This window comes from Eleutherodactylus coqui, chromosome 8 (genome assembly GCF_035609145.1).
Source record: "Eleutherodactylus coqui strain aEleCoq1 chromosome 8, aEleCoq1.hap1, whole genome shotgun sequence".
NCBI lineage: Eukaryota > Metazoa > Chordata > Amphibia > Anura > Eleutherodactylidae > Eleutherodactylus > Eleutherodactylus coqui.
The window spans coordinates 43,296,844-43,315,729 of NC_089844.1; the positions used below are offsets into that span (position 1 = coordinate 43,296,844).

General features: G+C 48.9%; 1 protein-coding gene across 1 annotated transcript in view; it reads right to left on the reverse strand.

Annotated features, from left to right (window-relative positions):
* Positions 1 to 18,886, reverse strand: part of GYPC (glycophorin C (Gerbich blood group)) — a 41,532-nt gene that overhangs the window by 8,436 nt on the left and 14,210 nt on the right. Inside the window, exon 2 of the mRNA XM_066575575.1 lies at positions 11,068 to 11,112. Within this exon, the coding sequence (XP_066431672.1) occupies positions 11,068 to 11,112 (45 nt within the window). The remainder of the gene's footprint in view (positions 1 to 11,067; positions 11,113 to 18,886) is intronic.

Below are 18,886 nucleotides of genomic sequence, written 5' to 3' on the forward strand. Positions count from 1 at the left end.
TGAGAATGGGAAAGAGAGTCAAGAGTCCATCCTCGGGAGCTGACAGAGCAAAGCACAGAGGCACATGAGGGCACCTTCAGCCCTCATGTGTTGAAGACGGAAGAGGAGGAGAGATTTTCCGAAGAGAGAGAGAGAGAGAAAGAGAGATCTTTCCTACACAAGGCCCAGTGCAGAGGTACTCTTCTTCTCAATTGTTCATGCCCAAATGTCCTGAAGTCTGGGACCGCTGGGTGGTGGTACCATCTACAATTGTCACACACACAGGCATCCTGAAGTTGCTGTGTTGAGGTCCTCATCTTAAAGTCTGTCTGTGTACATGTATGTATAGATCTATATCTATAGATAGATATCTATACATTTATATCCATCTACATCTATTAGAGATGAGCGAACGTACTCGTCCGAGCTTGATACTCGTTCGAGTATTAGCGTGTTCGAGATGCTCGTTACTCGAGACGAGTACCACGCGATGTTCGAGTTACTTTCACCTCTGAGACGTTAGCGCGCTTTTCTGGCCAATAGAAAGACAGGGAAGGCATTACAACTTCCCCCTGCGACGTTCAAGCCCTATACCACCCCCCTGCAGTGAGTGGCTGGGGCGATCAGGTGTCACCCGAGTATAAAAATCGGCCCCTCCCGCGGCTCGCCACAGATGCATTCTGACATAGCTCAGGGAAAGTGCTGCTGCTATAGGGAGAGCGTTAGGAGTTATTTTAGGCTTCAAGAACCCCAGCGGTCCTTCTTAGGGCCACATCTGACCGTGTGCAGTACTGCTGAGGCTGCTTTTAGCAGTGTTGCACTTTTTTTTTTTTTTGTATATCGGCCGTGCAGAGCATTGCGTCCGCAGTCTGCAGTCATTGTACAGAGTATAGGGCCAGTACTGGTGAGGCAGGGAAAGAGATATTCAGGCTATATAGGCAGTGGGCTTTTTCCAAAAAATTGATCGCCGTCATCCCGCCAGAGGGAAAGAGTATACATAATATTATACGCTGCCTACAGTATCTATCTGCTAGGGGTAGTAGTCCTAATTAATACGCAGCTAAGCGTTACAGCAGGCTTGCGCAAAATTGTTTCCTGGATCTGCTGTCTCTGTTACATCAGCGCTGTCATCCCGCCAGAGGGAAACAGTATACATAATATTATACGCTGCCTACAGTATCTGTCCGCTGTATCAGCTCAGCATTTTAAAAAAATAGAAGCAAAATACTTAAGGCCTACTACTGGCCTTTGGCCACTTGACTGCTTCGGCGCTGTGAATTCCACTAGCTCAGTCATACGCACCTACGTCTCACTACAGGCGTGCACAAAATTGTTTCCTGGCTCTGCTGTGCGTTCCGTAAGGGAAGTCAGCCTCCAACCACAGGCAATAAGCGGCACATTTAATTACAGCGTTCTGTTTCTGCACTACTGGTAATACAGCATGCTGAGGGGTAGGGGTAGGCCTAGAGGACGTGGACGCGGGCGAGGACGCGGAGGCCCAAGTCAGGGTGTGGGCACAGGCCGAGCTCCTGATCCAGGTGTATCGCAGCCGACTGCTGCGGGATTAGGAGAGAGGCACGTTTCTATCGTCCCCACATTCATCTCACAATTAATGGGTCCATGCGGTAGACCTTTATTAGAAAATGAGCAGTGTGAGCAGGTCCTGTCGTGGATGGAAGAAAGTGCATCCAGCAATCTATCCTCCACTCAGAATTCTGTGCCGTCCACTGCTGCAACTCTGAATCCTCTGGCTGCTGCTCCTCCTTCCTCCCAGCCTCCTCACTCCATTACAATGACACATTCTGAGGAGCAGGCAGACTCCCAGGAACTGTTCCCGGGCCCCTGCCCAGAATGGCCAGCAATGGTTCCTCTCCCACCGGAGGAATTTGTCGTGACCGATGCCTAACCTTTGGAAAGTTCCCGGGGTCCGGGGGATGAGGCTGGGGACTTCCGGCAACTGTCTCAAGAGCTTTCAGTGGGTGAGGAGGACGATGACGATGAGACACAGTTGTCTATCACTCAGGTAGTAGTAATTGGAGTAAGTCCGAGGGAGGAGCGCACAGAGTATTCGGAGGAAGAGCAGCAGGACGATGAGGTGACTGACCCCACCTGGTTTGCTACGCCTACTGAGGACAGGTCTTCAGAGGGGGAGGCAAGTGCAGCAGCAGGGCAGGTTGGAAGAGGCAGTGCGGTGGCCAGGGGTAGAGGCAGGGCCAGACCGAATAATCCACCAACTGTTTCCCAATGCGCCCCCTCGCGCCATGCCACCCTGCAGAGGCCGAGGTGCTCAAAGGTCTGGCAGTTTTTCACTGAGAGTGCAGATGACCGACGGACAGTGGTGTGCAACCTTTGTCGCGCCAAGATCAGCCAGGGAGCCACCACCATCAGCCTCACCACACCAGCATGCGCAGACATATGATGGCCAAGCACCCCACAAGGTGGGATGAAGGCCGTTCACCACCTCCGGTTTGCACCACTGCCTCTCCCTCTGTGCCCCAGCCTGCCACTGAGATCCAACCCCCCTCTCAGGACACAGGCACTACCGTCTCCTGGCCTGCACCCACACCCTCACCTCCGCTGTGCTCGGGCCCATCCACCAATGTCTCTCAGCGCACCGTCCAGCCGTCGCTAGCGCAAGTGTTGGAGCGCAAGCGCAAGTACGCCGCCACGCACCCGCACGCTCAAGCGTTAAACGTGCACATAGCCAAATTTATCAGCCTAGAGATGCTGCCGTATAGGGTTGTGGAAACGGAGGCTTTCAAAGGTATGATAGCGGCGGCGGCCCCGCGCTACTCAGTTCCCAGTCGCCACTACTTTTCCCGGTGTGCCGTCCCAGCCCTGCACGACCACGTCTCCCGCAACATTGTACGTGCCCTCACCAACGCGGTTACTGGCAAGGTCCACTTAACAACGGACAATTGGACAAGCACAGGCGGGCAGGGCCACTATATCTCCCTGACGGCACATTGGGTGAATTTAGTGGAGGCTGGGACAGAGTCAGAGCCTGGGACCGCTCACGTCCTACCCACCCCCAGAATTGCGGGCCCCAGCTCGGTGGTGGTATCTGCGGCGGTGTATGCTTCCTCCACTCAACCACCCTCCTCCTCCTCCTCCTACACAACCTCTGTCTCGCAATCAAGATGTGTCAGCAGCAGCACGTCACCAGCAGTCGGTGTCGTGGCAGCACAGCGGTGGGCAAGCGTCAGCAGGCCGTGCTGAAACTACTCAGCTTAGGAGAGAAGAGGCACACGGCCCACGAACTGCTGCAGGGTCTGACAGAGCAGACCGACCACTGGCTTGCGCCGCTGAGCCTCCAACCGGGCATGGTCGTGTGTGACAATGGCCGTAACCTGTTGGCAGCTCTGCAGCTCGGTAGCCTCACGCACGTGCCATGCCTGGCCCACGTCTTTAATTTGGTGGTTCAGCGCTTTCTGAAAAGCTACCCACGCTTGTCAGACCTGCTCGGAAAGGTGCGCCGGCTCTGCGCACATTTCCGCAAGTCCCACACGGATGCTGCCACGCTGCGCACCCTGCAACATCGGTTTAATCTGCCAGTGCACCGACTGCTGTGCGACGTGCCCACACGGTGAAACTCTACGCTCCACATGTTGGCCAGGCTCTATGAGCAGCGTAGAGATATAGTGGAATACCAACTCCAACATGGGCAATGGTATCCAAGGAGGCGGCAGCATCAACGGTGTAGAGATTATAAAAAAAAGGGTTTTATTGCTCCATAAAATGGCGACGTTTCGACTTAATCTAAGTCTTTTTCAAGACTTAGATTAAGTCGAAACGTCGCCATTTTATGGAGCAATAAAACCCTTTTTTTTATAATCTCTACACCGTTGATGCTGCCGCCTCCTTGGATACCATTGCATTTATTTGGGGTTTGGTTCATGACCCCACAGGTGGCTTGGCATATACAGACTGGAACCTCTGCACTGAAGTGCATGTGTTAGGTGTGCTGCGGGACTTTCCTAATTCCAACTCCAACATGGGCGGCGCAGTGGGAGTCAGCCTCCTCAATTCTTTACAGAAGAGTGGGCCTGGTTGGCAGACATCTGCCAGGTCCTTGGAAACTTTGAGGAGTCTACCCAGATGGTGAGCGGCGATGCTGCAATCATTAGCGTCACCATTCCTCTGCTATGCCTCTTGAGAAGTTCCCTGCAAAGCATAAAGGCAGATGCTTTGCGCTCAGAAATGGAGGCGGGGGAAGACAGTATGTCGCTGAATAGTCAGAGCACCCTCATGTCTATATCTCAGCGCGTTGAGGAGGAGGGGGAAGAGACAGCTTGGCCCACTGCTGAGGGTACCCATGCTGCTTGCCTGTCATCCTTTCAGCGTGTATGGCCTGAGGAGGAGGAGGATCCAGAAAGTAATCTTCCTAGTGAGGACAGCCATGTGTTGCGTACAGGTACCCTGGCACACATGGCTGACTTCATGTTAGGATGCCTTTCTCGTGACCCTCGCGTTACACGCATTCTGGCCACTACGGATTACTGGGGGTACACACTGCTCGACCCACGGTATAAGGAGAACCTTTCCACTCTCATACCCGAAGAGGAAAGGGGTTCGAGAGTGATGCTATACCACAGGACCCTGGCGGACAAGCCGATGGTAAAATTCCCATCCGACAGCGCTAGTGGCAGAAGGCGCAGTTCCGAGGGCCAGGTAGCAGGGGAGGCGTGGAGATCAGGCAGCATGTACAGCACAGGCAGGGCAACACTCTCTAAGGCCTTTGACAGCTTTCTGGCTCCCCAGCAAGACTGTCTCACCGCTCCCCAGTCAAGGCTGAGTCGGCGGGAGCACTGTAAAAGGATGGTGAGGGAGTACGTAGCCGATCGCACGACCGTCCTCCGTGACGCCTCTGCCCCCTACAACTACTGGGTGTCGAAGTTGGACACGTGGCCTGAACTCGCGCTGTATGCCCTGGAGGTGCTTGCTTGTCCTGCGGCTAGCGTCTTGTCAGAGAGGGTGTTTAGTGCGGCTGGGGGAATCATCACAGATAAGCGTACCCGCCTGTCAACCGACAGTGCCGACAGGCTAACACTCATCAAGATGAACAAAGCCTGGATTTCCCCAGACTTCTCTTCTCCACCAGCAGACAGCAGCGATACATAAGCAATACGTAGGCTGCACCCGCGGATGGAAGCATTGTTCTCTATCACCATCAAAAACGTGGACCTTTTAGCTTCATCAATCTGTGTATAATATTCATCCTCCTCCTCCTGCTCCTCCTCCTGAAACCTGACGTAATCACGCCGAACGGGCAATTTTTCTTAGGCCCACAAGACTCAGTCATATAATTTTTCTAAACAATTTTTATACGTTTCAATGATCGTTAAAGCGTTGAAACTTTCACCTGAACCAATTTTTATTTTAACTGGGCTGCCTCCAGGCCTAGTTACAAATTAAGCCACATTAACCAAAGTGATTAATGGGTTTCACCTGCCGTCTTGGTTGGGCATGGCCAGTTTTTCTTACGTACATTAGTACTGTTGGTACACCAATTTTTTGGGGCCCTCGCCTACAGTGTAATCCAATTAATTTTTTGCCCACCAGCATTAAAGCTGAATTTACATCATCAGCTGTGCTGGGCACTGCAATGGGATATATTTATGTACCGCCGGTGGGTTCCAGGGAGCCACCCATGCTGTGGGTCCACAGGGAGTTTTAACTGCATGTGTCTACTTCTAAAGAACCCCAGTCTGACTGGGGCATGCAGTGTGGGCCAAAGCCCACCTGCATTTAATCGGACGTTACCTCAGCTGTGCTGGGCACTGCAATGGGATACATTTATGTACAGCCGGTGGGTTCCAGGGAGCCACCCATGCTGTGGGTGCACACAGAATTCCCATTGCAGAGTTGTACCTGCCTGTGACTATTTATAAAAAAACGCGGTCTGACTGGGGCATGCAGACACCTTGACAGAATGAATAGTGTGTGACACATAGGTTCCCCATTGCTATGCCCACGTGTGCAGCTCCTGATGGCGATGGCACAGGATTATATTTCTCGTTGCTTCTGTACAGCATTGTGGGCTATCGCCCCGCCCCTTTTAAAGAGGGTCGCTGCCTAGCTGTGCCAACCCTCTGCAGTGTGTGCCTGCGGTTCCTCCTCATGGCAGACGCACTTATAAATAGACATGAGGGTGGTGTGGCATGAGTGCAGCTGAAGGCGAGGGGAGGGGGGGTTGGGCCGCATGTAACCCAGGAGAAGTGGCAGCGGAGTGTCATGCAGGCAGGGATTGTGCTTTGTTGGAGGTAGTGTGGTGCTTAGCTAAGGTATACATTGCTAATGAGGGCTTTTCAGAAGTAAAAGTTGTTGGGAGGGGGGGGGGGCCCACTCTTGCCGCTATTGTGGCTTAATAGTCGGACCTGGGAACTTGAGATGCAGCCCAACATGTAGCCCCTCGCCTGCCCTATCCGTTGCTGTGTCGTTCCCATTACTTTTTTGAATTGCCCAGATTTTCACAAATGGAAACCTTAGCGAGCATCGGCGATATACAAAAATGCTCGGGTCGACCATTGACTTCAATGGGGTTCGTTACGCGAAACGAACCCTCGAGCATCGCGAAAATTTCGTCCCGAGTAACGAGCACCCAAGCATTTAGATGCTCGCTCATCTCTAATATCTATCTATCCCTAAGTCTTCCTGAACTTGGAATACGGTCTATTTAAGCCTTGTAACGTTGGAGTGTTTATTCAAGTAAAGTTATTCCGGGCCCTGACCCTTCCTGGGCTCCTGAGGTACTATACTCCTGTCTGTGGCTCATTATTTTCCCTGCCAATGTTCATGCCGGGGGGTACCGGAACAGTGGCAACACCCTTGACAACCTCGTCACCTGTTCTCATATTCTCAACCTCATGACCTGTTCCCTGTTTATTGGGCATTCGCATGCCAGGGGTGTCTGGAAAAGGCCCAGTGCTGCCCTGGCCTTGGCTGCGTGCGTCCCTCTGGGAGGGAGCATGGTAAGTGCCGCCATGTCATCAGATTTGACGCAGAGCTCCAGCTCAAGTCTGACATGTGTGAAAAAGACCTTAGAGGATTGCAAACAGTTTCTTATTTTCTCCTCCATGTTCCTAGGATGCCTAAACTCCGGGATCTGATCTCGGACTCCTGCATCCACTGCGGTTACATCTGTCCATACTTTGGATATTACATCAGAGGTGGCTGTCATACCCCCAAGGAGGTTGCTCAACTCTTTTCCACTTAATATCATTCTGCACAGAAAGGCCATATTGCCGTGGAGCGGAGAGGTGGAGGTGATCAAAAGTCATGTTTTTATCTACATAATGGAGATAATCAGTATTGACTCTGAGACAGAGATATGCACAGAATTAAAGTGACCCTCCGGTTCTGGACAAACAAAGATGGCCGCACCGCTTCTGACTACCTGATGCACTCTGTGTATTAGTATTGGTAGTCTAGGACACTACATTTTGCTTTGATTGGCCAGTGCTGCCCATGAGAGCAGCATGTTGGGTCTTAGACTACCGATACATACTAATACACAGAGTGCATCAGTAATCAATACCAGATTTCCATTTTCCATTTTTCTAATCTGCTTTTATTTTCTGATTTAAGGTTTTTCAGTCTATTGTCTGCACATGGCTATTCTTGCCTTTGTTGCACTTAACAGCATTTAGAGATGCTTTACATCAGCCATAAGGGCTGTAGACACAAGGGAACAGGAGGGGACTCATTGAATTCTATGGAGATTGGTATGTTTCTATTTTGACTATTTTGTGCAGGGAGAAGGAAGAGGTGAGCTGTGACTATCACTTATAGACTTCTATGGGAGAGTGCTGTGGGCCTGCTCTGTGACCTGGGCAGGAAGGAGAGGAGGCGAGGTGTGCCATCTATAACACAGCATAACAAATAAAAATTAATTTTCTGGTGCCTTAGATATTTAAGCTGATCTTTGCTATACCTGATACGCTGATTCCAAAAATGGTAGTAGTTTTTTTCTATCAGCTATAGTTTTAGAGATATGGCAAGTTATTGTTTACATATAAACAAAAGCATTACCTCAATTGATGCACACTTTTTTTTTTTTTCAGGTATGCATGCTGTATGCATATATCTCGAGAATGAAAGCTGATAGGAGAAAAGTAAATTCATATTTGAATTCTACGCTTCAAATACGTTACAAATCATCTGTAAAATATTTGGCACCAAAGTATGTGTTGGGCTGTGTAATAGAATGATAAGAGTTGGAAGGGACCTCCAGGGTCATCGGGCCCAACCCCCTGCTTAGTGCAGGATCACTAAATCATCCCAGACAGATATGTCCAGCCATTGTTTGAACACTTCCATTGAAGGAGAACTCACCACCTCCTGTGGTAACCTGTTCCACTCATTGATCAGCCTCACTGTCTAATATCTAATCTGTGTCTCCTCCCTCCCTTTGCTGCTGCATCACATTGTTGACTCATGTTCAGTCTGTGATCTATTAGCATACCAAAGTCTTTTTCACATGTGCTGCTGCTTTGCCCAATTCCTCCCATTCTATGCTCTATCATATGTGCAGGGAGGGGCAGAGGTAAACTAACAATTTATTTATTTATAGGCTGTGGAGGGAAAGGAGATATGCTGTTGTAAAGGGGCGCTGGATGGCTGTGTTAAGTTACCACTTGTTTTTGTTCATTCTGTTACTTGTTGATACAGTGGGGGTGACGCCCTGTTGACCGCTTGGTTGCTGCGAGAGTTTTGGTCAGTAAAATACTGGCAAGTTTTAATGGTGTTTTAGAAATGTTGCTGAGAATTCACTGGATAAAGATGCTGAAGGTGTCCGTGAACTGGGGCTACGCCTAGGTTTGGAAGCAGCAGGACTTGATACAAACGTCTGTTTATCTTGGCTACACCAGAGAACAAGAGGCCTCGACACAAGCAGTTCTAAACAGTCACCCGCTGCGCATGGTCCTACCTTCACTAATAGGCCATGGCTCAACAACTAAAGGCTGGACAGTTGATTAAAAAGTTCATCTTGAGCATTAAGACCATATCATGTGGTCCCGTCCAGCGCATCCAAATATTTCTCTATTACACTTCTCCTATGTTAAGAGGGGCTTGGAATAGAATGTTCCCTCAAGACTATGCAGAACTCTACCCTTGCTTGCTGGGTTGCTGTCCACACAACTGTTAAAGTTGACTGAGGGACACACTAAGGTGCAGTCCTTTGCACCCGAGGAAGCCGAGATGGGCCGGTTCATCTCTGAGATTGGTATCACTATCTCAGCATGGACGGGAGACTGAATCATGACTGTGGTTATGGTGAGGCTTATTAAACTTTCATGTTCAGGATTGGAACATTCCAACACTAGTTTAGGCAAGTGGCGCACTCCTTGAAAATACACTATTAGCACAGCCAGAGGCGTAACGTGAAGCTTCTGGGCCCTGATACAAAATCTGTAATAGGGCCCCAACTCTAATGCTTTAGTCATAATACTGGGCTCCCTGTATGGAAAAGAGAAGCCTTATGGGCCCCCTAAGGCTCCTGGGCCCGGGTGCAACCACATCCCCTATAGTTACACCCCTGGGCACAGCTGGGGCGTAAGCATTATTATCGGAGGTGACTTATACATACTAAACAAGGAAAACGTTAATCCGGCAACAATGAACAAACAATGCAGGGCCGCAATTAAGAGTTCGTAATTCCGGTATAAGCCTTGTGTGGCGTAGAGTGTTAGGGCAGCAGAAATGCAGCCCTAAGCTCTCGCTCATGACCTGAAGGTTGCGGATTCAATCCCCACTTGGTTCAGGTAGCCGGCTCAAGGTCGACTCAGCCTTCCATCCTTCTGAGGTTGGTAAAATGAGTACCTAGCTTGCTGGGGGGTAAAAGATGACTGGGGAAGGCAATGGCATCCCGTAAATACAGTCTGCCAAAAAAATGTCACGATTTGACGCCACCCTACGAGTCGGTCATGACTCGGTGCTTACCTCAGGGGACTTTACTCGTTTACTTCTGTTAACCGGTTTGTAAATGGCACTCAGTGCGTATTCCCTGTACTTGGACAGAAGAAGGAAACAAAGTCCTTTTGCTAATATCAAAGACTCTTGAGATTTCTGGTTCCGGGTTACTTACAGTCCTCTGCCGATTGCCTTTGGTCATTTATGCCAAGCCGGGCACCTAAGACTGTGCATGAAGATGGCCGTCCAAGTGTGGGTGCAGGGTTGTCAAGACACACTGTCCAATATGCCCATTGGGCGTTAGCTTCTATTTGTTTTTTGTCCTGTAGGGCCCAGTAGCACTGAAGACCTCACACAATCAGAAGGCTCTGAATTCTCTCCCAGCACAGGCGCACGCCAATTCTGCTCCTTTTTCGGTTTAGGATAGCATGTGCAATCAGACAACCACAGCCCTAGACACCCTCGGCACCCTGTTCTTAAAGTCCTAGACCTCACAAAAGTATGTATTAACAAGCAAAGCAATAAACAAGGTAAAATATTATTGCATTAACCGTGTTTTGCATTTACACTACCAGCTCTATCTGGCTAGCCCATTGCCCCTCTATACTGTGTCACTTATTGTGAATGGTGGATCCTATGTTATGTATATATAAGTGTAGTCTCGTTATCCTGCCTGTGATGATAGTGAGATGGCGGCTGAAAAGTTTTCTCTACAGAACAGGAAGTATCAGATTATTGTTAGGCTTAGTGGTCAGTTTGAGAACTGCAAGATTTCAGGAAGTTTTTTTAATATAGATCGTGACATCAACAATAAATCCTACTTATCTGAGATAGAAAGGCAACAGCACGTCCGTGGAGGAAATCCAACTGCCAGCCTCGTTGGAGTTAATTGTTAATGTGAGAACAGAGTGCAGGTAGTAGTATTCCACGGTGCAGACGCAAATCCACGTGAACACCACTCATGCATGGGATGTGGCTTTTCATTGAGTGAGGTGCTGAAATCCGAGTCATACACAACACATATGAACTGGGCCTTATACCATTCCTGATCATTTCTTATTTTCTTCTTCATGTTCCTAGACTAAGTGAACTCTTGAGAACTGATCTCACATTCCGGTATCTACTTGGTTACATCTGCCCATGCTTTGAATACTAGATCAGAGGCGGCTGTCTTACCCCCAATGATGACACCATCTGTTCCATTGCTGGAGAGTTCTGTAGCTGCAAAACATCAGAAAAGAGAGCGTTATTTAATGTGAACTCCACGCAGAGAACCACGTTGTTGTTGCCTGATAGGTGCAGATAGGTGGAGAGGGTCAGTGTTGCTAATACGAATATGCACCATCCTAACAAAAGCAATTGGACACCTGAAATCCAACTGCCAGAATCCTAAATAGTATTTATTTCCATATGTTATCACTTAGTGGGGCTCCTTTGGACCTAATGACATCGGCGCCCCTCCCTCCCACGTTGCATACTTTCTACTGCTGTCTGATAAACTTCAGCTAGTATTTCCCTCCATTCATCCTGCAAATGTCTGGCAAGTTCTCTCAAAGAAGAGCAGACGCTGTTCATATTTCCTGACCTGATGCTCCAGTTCATCCATCCCAAAGATGTTCAGTAGGGTTCAGATTGGACTCTGTGCAGTCGGTCCAATCGTGGGACATGCATATCCTCAAACCAACGTAAAAGAATGTTAGATTCATGAAAAGACATGTTGTCTTATTGGAAGTATGGCCGACCATTCCTAGAGTACTACCACATTGTCAGCAGCACATTATGGTCTAGAATGTCAGGGTCCACCTCCCTGTTCATGGTTCTTGTCACCACAACCAACGAACTGAGACCATGCCAGTAAAACATCCCCAGATCATAATGGAACCTCCACTGTACTTAACTGTTGGCACAACAAACTCAGGGAGAAGGTATTCCCCAGGTTCCTCCACATCCAGGTACCACCATCTGTGTGATTCATCACGCTTTAAAACATTCTTCAATTGCTCAACTGTCCAATCATGATGCTCCTTGACCTATAGTAGATAGAGCATTGCATCTTCTTTGAGAGATGTTTGCAGGATGTTTGCTCGCCAGATGTTTGCAGGATGAATGAAGGGAAATACCAGCTTCAGTGTATCAGACAGTAATAAAAAGTATACCATGAAGAGTATCCAATGTCATTAGGCTAAATGAGCCCCACTAACTATGAACATATGGGGATAAATACTATTTTTGATTCTTGCTCAGGCTTCCTATTTCTTTTGGTAGGGTAGTGTATACAAGATTAAATATGAATTTAACTGCATAATGGAAACAACACAAATCATGAAGGAAAGAACAAACCCCCCTGAGATAAAAACCTGAACATAGTTAGTGGAAATCTCTGAAAATGTCATTTAGCAGCGCCGTAGCTTAGATATCAGGAGAGCGCAGCACATCCTGTGCTTGTCATGTTCATGCATCTGTTCATTGTGTGTGTCTTCTGCATCATCCCTCCTGCACTCACAGGATGCAGCAACTAATTTGACTTTAGGAGAGGACTACTCCAGGGCAGGCTACCCTCTGGATTGGTGTAGAACCCCCACCCCATGCCAATCACGCCGTCAGTCACTTTTCAGTATTGTTTCCCACATTCAGTCTCCTTCTCTGACTGAGCTTACAGCATTCACACAGCTCCTCGCTGTCAGGCTGTTCCTGCAGGTTTATCTCGAAGTACTATTTGCAAAATCAGATACTCCCCGAATAATAGAACATCACGGAATAGCTTTGCATGCAGTTGTCCAATTATATAACATGATTAAATAATTTATTAACTGGAGGGTTTTTCTAGGAAAAACTGTGTACAGAGCAAGATGGGTCCACCCCACAAGCAAAGCTGCAGAGCTGCAGTAGTGGCAGTTACAATTGCGTCTCCATATTCAAGGAGGCCCCACGGCCCCTGTGACACATAAAACACCAGCGTTATACATTGTAGATTCCTGCATTAGGACCCAGGGAAGCATCTGGATTAATCCCTGTAGTCTGCTGGCTAAAATATCATTTTGTCTTAGTCTCCGGCCCCTAGCCGGCAGTCGGGGCGCCCCCAGGGCACTAGCCGGCAGTCGGGGCGCCCCAAAGGGACTGGCCGGCAGTCGGGGCGCCCCAAAGGGACTGGCCGGCAGTCCGGACGCCCCAAACGGACTGGCCGGCAGTCCGGGCGCCCCAAAGGGGCTGGCCGGCAGTCTGGGCGCCCCAAAGGGGCTGGCCGGCAGTCCGGGCGCCCCAAAGGGGCTGGCCGGCAGTCCGGACGCCCCAAAGGGGCTGGCCGGCAGTCCGGACGCCCCAAAGGGGCTGGCCGGCAGTCCGGACGCCCCCGGGGCACTAGCCGGCCGGACGGACGCCCCCGGGGCACTAGCCGGCCGGACGGACACCCCCGGGGCACTAGCCGGATGGACGGACGCCCCCGGGGCACTAGCCGGACGGACGGACGCCCCCGAGGCACTAGCCGGACGGACGGACGCCCCCGAGGCACTAGCCGGCCGGACGGACGCCCCCGAGGCACTAGCCGGCCGGACGGACGCCCCCGAGGCACTAGCCGGCCGGACGGACGCCCCCGAGGCACTAGCCGGCCGGACGGACGCCCCCGGGGCACTAGCCGGCCGGACGGACGCCCCCGGGGCACTAGCCGGCCGGACGGACGCCCCCGGGGCACTAGCCGGCAGTCCGGACGCCCCCGGGGCACTAGCCGGCAGTCCGGACGCCCCCGGGGCACTAGCCGGCAGTCCGGACGCCCCCGGGGCACTAGCCGGCAGTCCGGACGCCCCCGGGGCACTAGCCGGCAGTCCGGACGCCCCCGGGGCACTAGCCGGCAGTCCGGACGCCCCCGGGGCACTAGCCGGCAGTCCGGACGCCCCCGGGGCACTAGCCGGCAGTCCGGACGCCCCCGGGGCACTAGCCGGCAGTCCGGACGCCCCCGGGGCACTAGCCGGCAGTCCGGACGTCCCCAGGGCGCCAGCCAGCTAAGTAATTTATAAGATTAAAATTCACAGGGTGTTTTTTTTTCAGTCCTGAAGTCCATATGCTCTTTTTTTTACTTTTACAATGGGCCAAATGATGTAATTATTTGGCCCATTTTTTATTGGTACACTTTATATGGTTACATGCAATAAAAACTGGTTGCAATCTCATCTCAATTACTGCAAAAAGTTTTTTTAATAGCACCCATAGACTTGAACGGACACTTTTGACCAAAAATAGCAACAAAATCAAATAATTTAAAATGATATCCTTCATTTCCGTTAACTTTTTTTTTTTAAGGGTGGAAAAATGCTTTGTGAGAATATACCCTAAATTTAATTTTCTCGTGAGTGACAAGGCTATGAAGAGCAAGAAAGAAAGATCAACACATGTGATTAACTGCTGTACTAAATGCTGGAGGTTGGGCATCATTTTAATGACAAATTGAGATAAGTGAATATTTAAATCTCATCTCCATCAAGTCTCTAAAATGGGAAGTATTCTTATTAACACTGAAAGCAGAAGCAATTCAAAGAGATACCACAATGGTGGCCAACGTAGAGCGGAAACAACCTAAACAGTGTCAATTAATACTTTTACAGGAGTTTCACTGGTTAAATTTCATGAGCGGCCGAGGGTCTCGATGACCTATCTGAGAAGAATCTGCTCTCCATGTGTCACAACATCCAGGAAGACAGAAGCGCGTCTGGGGCCGCCAAAAAAAGCCTTGTGCCAGAAACACGACAAAATGGTATTTTTCAAAGTACCAAAAATAGAAGCAAGATAAATAACTCGTCTCCTGGCTCCGATTGCGCCGTGGGTGACAAGTGATTGACAGCAGGTGGCGGAGCGGGCAGCGAGAACCGACATCCTACAGATGGTTTCAGCAAAATATTGTCGTTCTGCAGGAAAAGCGATTGTCCTACTTCTGATAATGATTCCACAGCGAACGATACTTTATGGCTTTTCTTGTTAAAACCTTTAATTACAAAAGAGAATCAAATTCTGTCTTATATGTAAAACCGCGGAATGCTGTAATCCTAAGAAAGTCACAATATTACACTTTTAGTGAAGTCATTTGCATATCAGCAAATAAACGTCCACGTCCTCCGGGATTATCATACAGGAGCGGATTAACTGCAATGTACAAATATTAGAATATCCGCCTCAGAAAGGTGATGAGAGATAATAAACCTGTAACAGCACCAGTAAATAAGGTTCATGAGCTCTCGCCAATGTCAGAGCCTCTGCAGCTGTGTCTTATGTATATAAGGAACACGATAGTTGCATTCTTCTACACAAGAGCAGTATTGTAGTAGTTATATTCTTGTACATGCAGGGCAGTATTATAGTAGTTATATTCTTGTATACAGGGGCAGTATTATAATAGTTATATTCTTGTACACAGGGGCAGTATTATAGTAGTTATATTCTTGTACATAGGAGCAGTATTATAGTAGTTATATTCCAGTACATAGGGCGCAGTATTATAGTAGTTATATTCCAGTACATAGGGGGCAGTATTATAGTAGTTATATTCTTGTACATAGGGGGCAGTATTATAGTAGTTATATTCTTGTACATAGGGGGTAGTATTATAGTAGTTATATTCTTGTACATAGGAGGCAGTATTATAGTAGTTATATTCTTGTACATAGGAGCAGTATTATAGTAGTTATATTCCAGTACATAGGGCGCAGTATTATAGTAGTTATATTCCAGTACATAGGGGGCAGTATTATAGTAGTTATATTCATGTACATAGAATCAGTATTATAGTAGATATTTTTTCCTTCCTCTTCTCCCTGCTGCCTCTCTGATTCTTCATCCTTTATACTCTTACATCCCCCTGCAGTCATGATTTCTCTCTCCTTCTCATTCACTCTTGCTTCTCCCTCTCTTCTGCCTCCCACTTTACCCATGTTTCTTCATTGCTTCTTCTTGTCCATAACCCTTTCCTTCCAAACCCTCAATCCTCCCCTCATAGTTACCCACATTTCCTCTCAAGTTTCTTCCTCTCCCTCCACTGTTGCTTCCACATCTCTCCTCCTCGCTGCCTCTGCTTCCTCCCTACTTTTTCCTCCTTTCCACTCTTGCACCCCTTCTCTATCTCGCTTGATCTCTTCTCATACTTCCTCTGTTTTTTCTTCATCTCTCCAGCCTCCCCTCCTGTCTCTCATTCATTCATGGTTCCTCTAAGCTTCCTCTTTCCCTCAGTTGTTGCCTCCAACTTTCTCCTCCTTCCCTCTACCCATGCTTCTTGTTTCCCTTCACTCTTGCTGCCCCATCTCTCCTGCCTCCCCTCCTGCCTTCCTCTTCGCCAGAACTTCTCTCCTTCCTCCCCTTTTCGTTATTCGCATTTTCTTTCCGATTCTTACTCCCTTTTACTTTTGCTTCCACTTTTTTCTGCTTTCCTCCGCTCTACTTATGCTATCCCCCTGCTTTTTCCTCCTCCCCACTCTCGAACCCCGTTGCCTATCGCTACTGATCTCTACTCACGCTTACTCTCTGCTTCTTCCTCCCCTCCACTGTTGCTTCCTCATCTCATCTGTCTTCAATCTATTAATGCTTCCACTCCGCTTCTTCCTCCCCTCTACTCTTGCTTCCACTTCTCTCTGCTTTCCTCCTCTCTGCTTATGCTTCCTCCTTGATTTTTCCACTTTCCACTCTTGAACCCCATCTCTTGGCTCCCCCTTGATCTCTTCTTGTGCTTCCTCTCCGCTTCTTCTTCCCCTCCACTCTTGCTGCCCCATCTCTTCTGCCTTCCTCTTCCCCAGAACGTCTCTCCTTCCTCCCCTCCTCTTTACCCACATTTTCTCTCCGATTCGTCCTCCTCTCTACTCTTGCTCCCACATTTCTATGCTTTCCTCAGCTCTACTCATGCTACCTCCCTGCTTTTTCCTCCTCTCCACTCGTGAACCCCTTTCCCTACTGCTGCTGATCTCTATTCATGCTTCCTCTCTGCTTCTTCCTCCCCTCCACTGCTGCTTCCTCATCTCTCCTGTCTCCCCTCCTGTCTCTCATCTATTCATGCTTCCTCTCTGCTTCTTGCTCCCCTCCACTCTTGCTCCCCCATCTCCTGCCTCCCCTCTGCTCCTGCACATAGCTGATAAACAGCTCAGCTCCTCCTTGGGAGTTATCAGAAGCTGCTGGAAATAAAGTCAAGCAAGAAAGATAAGAGACATGTGTCGGAGTCCTCTGCTGCACTGTACACTCATGGCAGGGGGCCACATCATTAGGAATAAAAGCTCATTAGGTGAGGAAGGAAGCTGAAACTTCAAACTTAACCCCCTTAGTGCTGGAACAGATGTCAGTATGAGGATGTGGCGGAGGGGAGGGGGGAGGATACAGCTGGAGAAGGAGACATCTCACTGGGATGGAGACAGGCAGATGGTAATGGGTGATATAATCAGTTTCAGTAAAACCGGCTGCAAATCACTGGTACCAGAACTGGTCATGCTGGTTAGCAGAGCTGCTGAACAGGTTATACCAGCATCAAACCAGCACCAGAGATGTCTCCATCCCTCACCACAGCCATGAGCTAGTTGGCGATGGCAGCAAATCTACAGTAAGCTGAGAGTGGGCTGTCATGTGAACATCTCTATCCCAGTGCAAAAGTGACTACTTGTATATTATTCCAAATAGATATGGGTTGGGGGGATTAAAATTTCTCCTTGGAGAGAGCACCTAGAAGGTGTGAGGAGACTTATAAGGCCATGGATGCTCCTCTGGGAAATGTATGCAAATGACAATGGAACAATGCCTCTACAGCGCCAACTATTAGAAAGTAAAATTCTTACAAGTCTAAGTAGACACAAGCGCTTGTGGCTGTGGGAGTTGCACATTGACAGACATGAGAGGTGAGATACCTGACAGTGAAGGTCAAATGACCATATACAACTGTCCTTAGAATCAAAGATGGCAGCTTCTGCCTGCTGGGGTTTGCCACCCAGGACTCCTGCACTGAGCTGAATTCTGCAGGAAACAGACAGCTTCATTCCTACTGCAGTGGCCAGGTTTGGTACTGCAGGCCAAGTTTTCATTAATTTCAATGGAAATTTTGTATGTACTACCAAGCCTGGTCACTGCAGTAGGAGCAAAACCGCATGCTTCCAGCGGAAAAAAAAAAAATACTGTACAAATGCAGAGGCCCAGAAAGCAGCTGATCAACAGGGGTCCAGAGAGGTGGACTCCCGCCAATCTGCTATGGATGGCCTATCCAGAGTTTAGGCCATCAATAGCTCATGACTGGACAACCCCTCTAAGTTGTCATGCAGTCGTCCCCCAGTCAATCTGGCCGCATACTTTTCCAAGGCACCAATGATCGGTCACATCTCTCCCAAAAAGGAACTAGCGATCTCCGAGTCTAAGGATGGCCAATAATGGACAAAAGCCGTCTAGAGACACCCCTGGAGCCGAGTTAGGTGCAAAATGCCTCTCAGTAAGTGCCCACGAAGTCTATCCTAGAACGAACAGAAGATTCATAAGCCGCTTCAGTATTTTACAAGAGAGGCTTCCTACAAATTACCATTCTAGACTCCTCGCACGTTACCTCCAGCTTCCCGATGTCTTCTTCCCAGTTTCAAATTTTCTTTTTATTGCAATCTCGGTTAATAAGCAGAAGGTTAAAAACAGAGACCCAAAAAATCAGTGGGGAAAAAAAAAAAGTATTTTCCGGCGGCGGGGGTGAGATGTTATATTGTCTTGTCGGTTTCTTGCCCTCCTCCTCTGGGCACGGTGCCCTCCAGGTCTCCGCCAGCTTTAATTGAATTTAGACTATTAATTTTATGAACTAATGGAAAAAAAGACCCCTGGGATGTTTTATGCATTTAGCACAAAGTGTTCAAAAGAATGGAAAATGAGCCCTTTCCAAGTCGGCTGTGGATATCAAGAACGCGTGAAGGCATCCGGCAAATGACCAGACAACGCCAAGAGACATGATATCATAAAGCAGCTGTGCGGCCGCGATTGTATCAGAGTCTCTGTAATCCGAACCTTTCGT